The 12,786-nt window shown below is 37.9% G+C and overlaps 1 protein-coding gene across 1 annotated transcript in view; it reads right to left on the bottom strand.

Moving 5' to 3' along the window:
* Window positions 1-5,882: 5,882 nt before the first annotated feature.
* arhgef39 (Rho guanine nucleotide exchange factor (GEF) 39) overlaps window positions 5,883-12,786 on the bottom strand; it is a 65,444-nt gene continuing 58,540 nt past the window's right edge. Inside the window, exons 8-11 of the mRNA XM_062444184.1 lie at window positions 10,460-10,548; window positions 7,193-7,322; window positions 6,132-6,229; window positions 5,883-5,919 (exon numbers count right to left, since the gene is read on the bottom strand). Coding sequence (XP_062300168.1) covers window positions 5,883-5,919; window positions 6,132-6,229; window positions 7,193-7,322; window positions 10,460-10,548 — 354 coding nt within the window. The remainder of the gene's footprint in view (window positions 5,920-6,131; window positions 6,230-7,192; window positions 7,323-10,459; window positions 10,549-12,786) is intronic.

The raw sequence follows: 12,786 nt of genomic DNA, 5'->3' as shown, positions 1-12,786 counted from the left end.
TTTTTTTTCCTTCTTCTTCTTCTTCTTCTTCTTCTTCTGTTTAATGGCGGTTGGCAAACAACAATTGGTGCATTACCGCCACCCTGTTTGTTTTTTTTCTTCTTCAAAACTTTATAAGGGAAAGCCAGCTGGGCTATACGTCATGACTTAAGTGACGTCGGGAGAATCTCAACGCTGATAGGCTATCGCGGCACGGCGTCACACGAAGTTGCCGCAAAAGTTCAAAATGTTCAACTCGAGCGATGGACATGATTTTTGCGGCATCGCGTTGTGTGTATTGCGTTATCGCGTCACTGGGCGTGAATTCGCGTCTAATCGCGTGTTTGCATTGACTTAACATGTAAACTTCCAACCTCTCTGTATTTTACTGGTGAATAGGACACACCGGTGTATAAGATGCACCTCACTTTACAATGAAAAAAAAAGGTGCGACTTATACACCGATTTTTATGGTATATATATATATATCACTCAACATCAATATAACTTATTTACTTTTGTACATAAAATTAATCACTATATATTTTTTTTCTACTATTGTCTTTTTTTCTTTCTTTCTTTTTTTTTTTTTTTTACTGCTTTTGTACTTATTTATTATTTATTGTTCTTTTTTTTCATCAAAGCTTTTTGTACTGTCCACTTTGCTGCTGTAATATTGTAAATGTCTCCATCGTGGGACTAATAAAGGAATATCTCATCTCTTATCAGCAAACGTTTCGTGTGGACGTGAGGTCAGGGCCTTGTATAATAGCTCTCTCAGTAATATTGTCAGGACAACAAATAACCAACTGCATGTTTTAGTCCTGTAGTAACATAAAAGAGAACCAAACCACAGCTAACTACCTGTCTCCTGTTTACATCTGTAATAAAGCTGCATTCCAGCTGTGCCTTGAATTCATATGACTGAATGTAAAGAATGTGTCAAAGCTTGAGTCTAACTTCAGCACCATAACTACAACTAAAGATGAACCCGTAGGACATGAGACCTGCAGACCAGTATTTACAAGATTTTCAAGCTTTCAGTTTAGATAACTAAAGAATTTTTAATGTATGTGTCAATTACATAAGAGATTAGTCATGTGGAGAACGAACACAAACTGCTTCAAGCACAAGATATTTCCCATCACCTCCCACATCCTTCTTACCTGCTTATATAATTCCTTAATAAATAACATCAAATAAATAACAGACAGAAAGGGCTTTAGATGGGTGCATACCTGCAGTACATGCAGATAAAAAAATAAGGGTGAACACAAATGTAATCATGACAGATAGGAGGGTGTTTTCAGTAACCACACACAGATGGTTGGTCACATCAATCATAACTGTGAAAAGCGAGGATAAAAGACAGAGCTATGTGTGGTTCTGTATGCAAGAACACAATGCAAGTGTCGTTTAAGGTTTTATTTTACTCAGTTTGTCTTAATAATAAACAAATCTGATGCTTTTATTAGTCACAGCAGCTTTCTTTGAGTCATTCTGCTGTGAGAAAACTAGAATGTCTGCTAAGTTTTGTATCATTGTGCCACCGGTGTCACCTAATTGTGTCACATGCAACACAGCGTACCTTCACATTCTCTATAGCTATGTGACTCTTGGCCTCACTGATGTAACCGTGGTCAGAACACAACAGTTTCATCTGTCTCAACTTTAAAGGAATCAATCTAAACAAATAAAGATGATGGATGCTCTGAGTGAATCAGTGATGATGTATTCACTTCATACACAGAGAAAAGCATTCCAGGCATGTGTTGTCTCTGCAGGAGTCACAGGCTGAACATGATGCAGTGACAATGAATACTGCTGCCTGAATTAACACAGAGGTGAACAGTTGTGTGAGGAGGAAGGATATCTATGTGAAAGTTATGGGGGTGTGTGAAAATTAATGTTCCAATTCTCTAAACATAAAAAGGACAATATGAGTGATGCAGTCATAAAGTTGTCATTAAAACACGAATAATTCAGGATTATCTTTTTTTAGAGAGATGAAAGACAGAACATAATGCATGACATGACAAGACACACTCACACATTGAGGACGTACAGCAGGAAAGAAAAAATAGTGTGTGAGTAGGCGTGAGTGCAGAGGAGCAATGTGGGATAGTAGTTATAAGTCAAAGAGAGAAAAAAAATATAGCGAGAAAAAATATTGATGATAATAATAATGCTAACAAGTGAATAAATAAATAAGGATAAGAACGGCAAAGGAACAAGAAAAGGTTTTAGAATGAAACAGAAGGAGCAGCTGGTGCTGTATGAAAACACCATGTCTGTTTATTAATGTTAATATTATTATGTTTTCTTTTATTCAGTCAATAATACCATTGATTGATAGAAGTTTTGGGGGTTGTATCTGACGGCAGAGTCACAGCAGCTTATTTTAACAATTATTTGGTGAACAATGATTCATATACATAAAAATAAATGAGAAGAGATATGTAATTGATGTAACAGTTAACAGTGTGCTCCATCATGTATGCTTGAGGTAAAGTGCCATTATTGACACAAATCGGTTCTGGGAAGGAAAGCAAAATGATGTTATGTGCCTGTGTTCTTCATCTGCTGTTTTCAAGAGGTTACAATATCATAGTTATTGGGATTTTTTATTGGGATTGCATTCTAGTGTTGTCTTTTGTAGATTATAATGAGGCATATAAATGATTTGCTGTAATCTACAAAAGGGAAAATTTCAGCTTTCATAACTGGGATTTACAAAGTAAAGTTCAGTGTTCCTGGGATTAAACAGTAAAATGTGAAAAGGATGGTTCACTTGTGTTTGCCTCTATCTAGTGGTAATAATACAGAACTGCAGTTTGAGAACTAGCAGTGACAAATTCTAATGTTAGATTTGATCTGTGAACCACACTGCTGTGGTTAATGTGTTGAGAAACAGGCCATTGTGATGGAGCTTTAATGTAGATTTTGCAGTGACCACCCATCATCTGCTCTCTAAAATAGAAACCTAATCACTCTCACTCTTTCTGCACACCACATATAGAAGTGCTGAATATTTAAAATGTCTTCATCAGCATTACAGCAGCCCTGCTTCCTTCAGGAGAGAGAGTGAACATCCAAATCTGTGTCAGACTCAGGATTCTGTGAAAGATACAGCTCAACACCAAGTGCCTTTAAATGTGAGAACCACTTAAAACATGGAGTGGATCAGTCTGGTTTGGATCTGTAGCTCTGACAGGATCATTACTCAAGATACTACTGTCAGCCATATGTTACTTGAGGCCCCCAAACTCTGTAAGAAAACATGTTAGATATTTATTAGAAAGTGTAGACAGCTGCCAGGAAATAATAGGAGAGAGAGAGGGATGATGGTCTACATGTAAAGTACATGGTCTTTTTGAAAAACTCCACTAATGCAACAATCTAAAGTGTCACTGCATGTCAAACACTGCCACATGGGTTTGAAGGCTGCAACTCACAATTATTATTCTTGATTCGGTCTCTAAAATTGTGAAAAAGGTCCATCACTGTTTTCCAAATTCAAAGGAGACATCAAATGCCTTCTTTTATAGTCCACAACGTGTAGATATTCAGTTTAATTTAAGACTAAATAAAACAAAAAATGAAAAAAAATCACATATAATACGCTGGAACGAGAAATTGACTCAAAACAATTAATCAATTATCAAAATAGTTGGTGAAAATAGATTGTATTGCTGGCAACTAATTAATGAATCGACTAATAGACTTACTGTTGCAGTCCTCAAAGGTTTAATAAAATGTTGGCTGCAAACTGTATCAGACTGTACAGAATAAACCATGTTGATGTGATGAATGTGTGAATTGTGCTGTTTAATAGGAAAAACTAAAAGGGTTGTTTCTGCCAATGATTCTGGATAATTTCATGTCATTTTAGACTGGTTGGTTTGTGGACATGGGTCATATAAACACAAACACAATTGTCACACTGTGAAATGTGGGACATGTCAGAGTTTGGAAGCAGGCTGTATTTGGTCCATTGGTGGACATGTCACAGTGAGATCCAGTTTTTAATTACATTATTTCAAAGATTTTTATGTTTCTCTCATGATGATGGACTTTTGTCTGAGGCAGCCAAAAATCACACTGTGCACACAGGCCTTGTGATGCCAAATAGTGTGGAAGTAAAACCATTTCTGTGCCCTTCTGTTAAAGCACGTGTCCCCACCTAGTGGATATATTTGGTAAATACAAGACCTGAAAAATACATATAATTTCATTTAAGAGTTTTATTGGAGTCACCCTCATTTCCATTTTCTTGGATGTGATTCATAACCAGTGTACCAGCTGTAGCATGTTAGTAGTAAAACAGGATAATGCAATATATATTTGTAAAATACATTGAAAGCTTAAAAATGCTAAATTGTGTCAATAAAATACGATGAGCATTATACAGGAGAGTAGCACATATTTGATTTGGATAGTAAAGGATAAAATATACGATAATAAAAACGTAGATAGCATATAAGAGCATATACAATTCATATGTTAACCAGGTTTTCTCACCTGGATGCATGAATGGATTTTATAGAAGTCCACATGAACACAGACTGTCATTACTACAGTACAGTGCAAAAGCTTAAATGCAATCAGTCAATTACAGACAGAGTATGTCTCCCATTTAAAAACTATTAGTCACTATATTTTACAATAAATCAACAATCAAATCAGACATCCCAAAAATTTTAACTTTCAATTGAATATCATGATTGTGTGAGGCAGTAAAGCAGTTTGATGGAGTGTAACCCCAGGAACACACCGAAGAGTGTCGAAAAGCATCCTGCGGCGAGTTGCCATGGAAACTCTATGGAAACTCGCGGCGGACAACAGCGGTGGTGGCGAAGTGTGGCCGCCGTGAGTTTCCATAGAGATTTCATGGCAACTCACCGTGCTGCTGTAACAGTTAATAATAAATAGTATTATCATTGATTTAAAGCACAAGTCCCATAATGATCTATATTTTTCTTATTTTCAACAAATCCCATGAAAAGACTCAAACTATTTGGTTGGTTTCCTTCATAGTGACATCATCACTATTTGAGTGTTAGGTGCAGAAGGCAGAAGTACTGCACTCTCAGCAGCTGATTCTGTGACATAAGGCACTTGGATCTGTGTGTTAAAATGATTCTATCAGATTATGGTTTACAGGGTCAACAATGAAGTTTGATACTCAAAGGCTTGTTAGCTTGAATGATGTTTGTATCTTTTCATACACTTCTAGCATCAAGTTGAAAAAAACAGAAAATTCATTAAGAATGAGTGGATACGATGTTACACTGATGGTCATAAAACTGAGCATGGTAATTATGGAAAATTCCACATAATGTACATGACTGTAAGATTGCATGCAATTACAAACAGTCAGCACAGCTTTTAGTTTGGTCCAGTCAGAGATTGAACAGAATCAGAGGTTTGAAAGTTATTCTTATGTTATTGGATACTTTAAAAGTAAACAGCTTCACAAGTATCATGACTGAACTGTTTCATTGCTCCTCCCCCATTAACTTTCCTTTTCCTAACATGCTTTTTAATGGGATGTACCCACCAGTGATACACTAAACAGAATGTAGTGAATATAGTAGCATATACAGTGTTGGTATAAGTATATTAATCTCAGCTGGAGTTCAGCAGCAACATACTGCTCACAGTTAAACATTCGGCAGATATTTGTTCTTTAAAGCAGCACATCAGAATAGTTTATATTGCACAGGATGAGCAGAAGCTGGAGCTGCTGTTAGTTGACATGTTAAAAAAGAAAAAGAAAAAGAAAAAGACGACACAGCGGGACAGTCACGTGTGTGTCATGTTTGTCAAAATGAGTTGGAACACAAAAGTCAACGTGAAGTGAAGACACTGTGCAGGATCCAGCATCGTCTCACACACTTCAATCAGAAGATCACACAGCTGGATGCAGACGCCTCTGAGCTGATGGACACACACATACATAAAAAACACTTTAAAACTACACCTCAGACTGGAGACATAGTTATTTAATCAACACCTCAAATAAAAAGGTGTTGAGTAATATTGAAAAGAAATCAGTACACATTCATCGCTCTAAAGGTATATCCACACTATATATAATACACTATATCTGCTGCTGATAGAAAGTCTAATGAAAGACTAAATGATCCCACCTCTCCCCTGAAGCATCAGACTGCTTCATCCTTTTGGGGGCGCTGCTCTCCCACTCAACTGCAGGCGTCTGAGCATGCTCACTTTGCTCACTGTTCACCTGAATAGAGGCAGAGACACTTTATATAGAAACATTTGTGTGTTTAAGTTAGTTTTAGTGTTAAAGCACCTCTGTGTTTTGTTCCAAGGTGTGGACAAACTAAACAAAGAAAGTGACATGTTTTATTTAGTAGATGTTTTTAAGCTGTATTCATTGATTTAAGTCTTTTGGAAACAGCTGAACAAGAAGTAAAGACAATATCTGACATACTATATTTAACATTGGAAGTTAAATATAGTATGGAAGTTTCCTATTTACATATCCAGTAGTTGTGTTTGTGTTGTGATGAAGTGAACACCAATATTCACTCTGTTTGGTCTCCACCACCTCCTGAGAGAAATATGTCTCTTTAGCTGCTACATGTTGCAGTTTATCAGAGCTCTCTCTCTCTCTTTCTCTCTCTCTCTCTCTCTCTCTCTCTCTCTCTCTCTCTCTCTCTCTCTCTCTCTCTCTCTCTCTCTCTCTCTCTCTCTCTCTCTCTCTCTCTCTCTCTCTCTCTCTCTCTCTCTCTCTGCTGCTGGAAATGAAGCTGATGAGAGAAGAATTTGTGGGCTGTAAAATCAAAACACTACAGCTGAGAGGATCTGTGATTATTCTGTGGGTTCACTATGACAGAAACATTACATTACACATTGTCATTTGATGTTATGAGGGCTGCACAATATGGAGACATCTGTTCCAGCAGGTTTTGTGTTTTTAGAACTGGAAATGCATTTTTAGAAAATGTGGTGTCAGAACAAACACATTTTAAAATCAGTACTTTATATTCAGCTTGGAACTTAGGGGAAAAGCTGTGATTCCACTGAGTCCACACACACATCACTCTGATGTAGAGAACTTTCTCTGCTCATTTGCTTTTCTTATTCGTCTGACAGTGGCAAATGTGAAGTTAAAGTGAAGTATATGAATGTTTAACAGTTTGTTATGACAGCGTGTGTGTGCGTGTGTGTGTGTGTAGTTCACCATGTTCCTCTTCCTGCTGGGATCATTGCCACTGCTGTTTGGTGTGTCATTCCTGTCGGCAGATGAGTGGAGAGGTCTTCTGCACAACTCATCTCTTTGATAGACTACTGTCTGCTTAGACTGCAACTTCCTACACACACACACACATACACACACACACACACACACACACACACACACACACACACACACACACACACACACACACACACACACACACACACACACACACACACACACACACACACACACACACAATCAGGGCATAAGGAAATGTGTCACTATTGTCTTAATATCTTATTTCATTAAGTTGAATTCTGTGTAGGCTAAATGTGAGGTAAAATATCAACATTATATTTTAAAACATTCTTATATTTTATGTCATTTATACCTCATGACTTTATTCATATTTATCATAGTAACACATGTTCTGGATCAGCCTGAATATCAGAATATTATAGGGACTGCTATTCAGTGTGTCTTTAGGTAATAGAGGCTGACAGCACCCAGCAGTTTGTCCCAGCAAACAATCAAACACACACTGCTGCTGTTATCGGCCGTCACTGGCAGTTTAGGACAGTGAAACTGGAGGCCTGAGTCTCTGAGGAGAGTGGAGGTTCAAACATTTGCAACATATATAGTATATAAGTACAGTCCATTTAACATGAGTAGAAATGAAAGTCTAAAAATAGCAATAGAACTAAACTAAAACTAAAAGTGTGTTTATAAACTTCCAGATATTTAAGACATTCTAGAGGAGTAGGAGAATATTTTGCAACATCAATATAAATCAAAATATGGAAAATGCAAAATGACATTTAACATTAACTGAGGTTCAGTGTAATAAACTGTGTTCAGCTGTAATGCATTACATCTGACAAAACATATTTCCAGATGTGAGCTTGGGACCATTTTTTATCTGGACTGTATATTTTTCTACAAACAAATACTCTTTAAAAAGCAGGGTTTTGTGAAACAGTGACATGAAGACAAGATAAATGATGATATGTAAATGCCCTGCATATTACATATATTATACATGTATCATATGAGGTCAACCTTAAGAGGTGGGAAGGGTCATAAGTTGCAAATGAAAAGGTAAGTGAGAGTTCAATTGTGTTCTGCTGGTCAGGCCCCAGTCTACCTCACCGTTCACTTACTGTCACCAAGCATTGATCCACATATAATTAAGTCCCTTGGCTAGGAGCTGTGTGTGTGTGTGTGTGTGTGTGTGTGTGTGTGTGTGTGTGTGTGTGTGTGTGTGTGTGTGTGTGTGTGTGAGAGAGAGAGAGAGAGAGAGAGAGAGAGAGAGAGAGAGAGAGAGAGAGAGAGAGAGAGAGAGAGAGAGAGAGAGAGAGAGAGAGAGAGAGAGAGAGAGAGAGAGAGAGAGAGAGTGTGTGTAGGTATTAATAGGGTTTTTTTTAACAAAGGGAAACACACTTTAAGTGGAACAAAAGATAACTGTATAAACTGGTATTGTATGTGTGGTATATGTGTGTAATATGTGTGACTTTGCTATCAGAAACAATGAAAGCGATGTAGTCATATCAATCTGATACGACCAATCAATGTAAATCATTTTTTGATAATCACTGACAGCAACATCCAATACATCCAGAGATGTCAGTGCAGGCGCTGTGTATTCTTTGTTAAATCAATAATTCAGTTAAGTGTGGACACACGCACACACCCTTCAGCCCTGCACCCCTCCCCAGTGGTGTGAGAGCTGCTGACCCCTGGTCCTCTCAGCCTGTCCTCTCCTCAGTCCTCCACTAGTTAATTACATTCTCTGGAGTTTAGAGCCGTCAGCCTGCAGCCTCGGCCCCCATCTGCTGGGTGGTCTGAGGTCTTTGACAGCCTCCTCTCTCTCCTCTCTGACAAAGTGATAAACTAATTAGCCTGGCCGGGCACGCCGGGGTCGAGGCCCTCAGCATAGACGGGCCCCTTCATATAACGGGGCCGACCAGGACCTTCCTCCAGGGAGCTTGGGCCAGGCAGGCTGGGAGTGCAGTTCCTGAGGTCTGGCTGATCAATGCTGAGGGGCTGTCTGCCTGAGCCTCACCATCAGCCTTTGTCAAACTTCTACTCAGACTCATTCAGTAGCATCTTTATGTATCACTGTCCTCACATTTGAAATGCTCCCACACTAAAATATGTAACGAACACACACACACACACACACACACACACACACACACACACACACACACACACACACACACACACAGGTGAGACTATGAGCCACATGCTTTTCATCAGTTGAGAGATAGTACTCACTCATTTGGTGAAGGACGTGTCATTTAATGAGGACAATATTTATATGTGTGAAAAATAATATATATGTGTATAAATATGAGATGTACGATGGATTCCTTGGCTCCCTTGCAATAAACCACTTCAATTCTACAAGTCGATGCAAGTCTGATTTTTTACCCTCAGAGACATGACAATATACATAATGTAGCACAATATCTTTGAAACATATAAATAAATCAATTAATGTGAAGTACTCATCAATAACTTATTGGTCTGATCTGTAGAGCTCCATTGTTCTAAAACACATCAATGAGTCATCACCATGAACACATACATTGACTCAATCACACACACATTGTCCTGCTGCCACAAACATGTGCAACCAAATCTGAAAAGAGACCCCATCAAATTTCCTCCTGTTTGACAACTATAGTGAGCAGCTGTTTTAGGAAATCACTAAACCTTTACACCAAATGAAACTATATATTAGTGAGTCATTTTTAAAGTGGCTCTTTACTGTCTTCAGCAGGAACCAGTAGAGCTGGTAGATCAGAGACAGATCAACACACTGTTGTTTTGGATCTGTTCATGGAATTGTTGACAAGAAGAAATATACAGTTGAGTTTCCAAAGACACCAAACTCTGTATGTCAGGAAGATGTAAAACATTAACAATCTTCCCATTTGATGGAATGGTGCAGACATAAAGTATGAGGCACTGGGGATTTTAATAATTCATTCAGAATCAGCATTAAAAACTTTAAGCATTCAAACAGAATCTACAGATGACACCATATAAAGAAACACACTAATCCCAATACTCTGTTGGGGTGATGTAAGTAGATCAAGAGTACTACTTTTCTAGGCTGTGTTTCCTGAGTTGAAAACCTGCCACATGCTTTTATTTTATACAGTATTTTAATGATGGCGTGAAATTGACATACTGGCAATTCATTTCATGACTTCTTGAAAACTAACCATCACTTTGTGTGTGTTTGTGTGTTGCATGTACCTGATAGCTGAGCTCAGGCTTTGGTACCAGTCATTCAGATCCTCCTGGTTGCTGGACATCAGCAGCAGTTTGGCTTTGGGGAAAGTCAGCTGGAAGAAGGAGGTAGAGGAGAGTAGTTAGGATTATTCTCAGCAGTATGGATGGGTGCAAGGTGTCATGAAGGCTTTTGTCACTCGAACAAAAACATTCAGTTTCAACAGTGCAGTGGAACTGTATCATCCAGATACATACTGTGTCCAACAACCAAATACATAAAAGAGCAGGTTAGATACCCTGCAGTGAGAACTATACTGCTTACCTACTCAGAGAAGAACATGATTGGTGCTGTGATTGACCTTTCATAGCTCTACAGTCTATGGAAGATTTATAATGCCTAAAGAAAAATGAACGTAACGTTCTCTCCTCTCTTCTGTTTGACTGTGGGGAAGGCTGAGAGGAGAAGAGGAGAGAAAATGCACCAGGTTGATTTGACAACAATCAACTACACTTGTTACATTATCGTAAATGTATTAAGTATAAAATGTTAAGAGTGTATCATTGTTACAGACCTAACTTTTATTGCAATCACATATAGAGATCATTTTATTGCTCAGCACTATTTTGAATGCTGACAAAACCAAACTCATGTTGTTTTCAAATGAAAAATCAAAGCCACTGAACCTCCAATCTATCATCACTTTTAAAGGCTTTGACATTGAGTTCATGGGCTGTATTTTCATCGATGTATAATGACCAGCGCAAGCACAACTGCAACAGTTTTTGTATTTTCCTGACTTTGAAACTCACTCTGCACATTTGTGATGTATTTTGGTGACCAGCACAGAGAGCACAATGCAACAGTATGTAAGAATCAGCACACTCCCAGATCTATATTCACCTTCACCCACAATGTTTAAATGTTGTGCTGCTGCATAGACATGAACCGAAATAGAAGCACATACACAAACACACCAACCAAAATAGCAGTAGACATGCCCACAAAGTCTGTGCACTTGCAGTTAAAGTAGGGCCCTTTTTCTCTATACGGGTATCTTAGAATTATAACTGATGGTTCTCATTTAAGCCTCATATTTAGCAACAAGTGAAAAAGCTGAAGTTGAAATTGGGTATATATTATTCAGTCTGGCTGGACTATGGTGACGTTCTATACAAGCATCTTTGCAGTGCCTACTGTACATACACTGGATACTTTCTACCACGGAGCACACAGGTTCATTGTTGTATGGTCTGCCTTATCTACCCATACACTTCACCACTAGCACATTCTTATTTATAAGGCTATTCTTGGATTGCTTCCTTCCAAGCGACAGACCTACATCCATAAAACGTATTGCCAGGACTGTTGGACACATTTAATGAGACTTTAAATGACTTGGAAGCAGGCACATCTGACTGTAGATGTTCTGAATGATGATTCATGTTTTTAAAAAAAATATTTTATAATTCTGTAGTGCAATTTTTTTTGTTATTATTTTGTTATTTTGTTATCTGTGCTCCTGTCTTGGTGAGGACACTGTTGAAAAATACATTTTTAATCTCAATGAGTCTTTTTACTCCTGGTTAAATTCATTAAATAAATACATTTTTGCAGACAGCTGTAGTCTACACCACAAGCTGATGGCAGGAAGCTGTACAAACTGACACTGAAATGAAATACACTTCTTAACCTTGTTTCCTGTGTTGTGATATTAAAGACAAAACAACAACAACTCAGAGACACAGTGGCTCAAGCTGTTCTGAATCTTCAGATGTATTATTGATTTTTAATGTTAGGTTCAGTGCAATCTCCAACACTGAAAAAATGACACTACAAAGCAACCTTTACCAGTCATTGGGCCTCAAGCATTAACGTTCTCTTTCATTTCTGTTAAGAGAAAAAATAAAAGAAGTCAACTCCAAATGCACTAAATGTCCTTAACCTACCAAATCTGCTCTTACCCAGCTGGGCTAAATGTTGAATCCCACTTTATCTTAAATTGGAGGCGTGTGTTATTAACATAGGTAACACCCCATAAACCCTATATAAAGGCAGGTATACTCTGGCACATGACCACGAATCACAAACATGTCACCAAAATACAGCCAGAAGAAGATAGACTTCAGTAGTAATGAACTTAAACTTACTATAGTTGTAATTGGGATCCATCGACTAATAGTATTTCTTTAGTCCACACATTTAATAATCCAATGATGATGATATTCATGGGGTTTTTATGTTTTTATATTTAAAACCAAACAACAAGGTGTTTTTTTCTTATCTTGGTACAAGTGCTCCACTGCTAGTAAAATCTTCTCTTACCTAACAGAAGAGTGAAAATAAGAAAACA

This window comes from Scomber scombrus, chromosome 22 (genome assembly GCF_963691925.1).
Source record: "Scomber scombrus chromosome 22, fScoSco1.1, whole genome shotgun sequence".
NCBI classification, from domain to species: Eukaryota; Metazoa; Chordata; class Actinopteri; order Scombriformes; family Scombridae; genus Scomber; species Scomber scombrus.
Note: the sequence above shows the minus strand (reverse complement) of the source record. Positions and strands in the feature narration are given on the sequence as shown.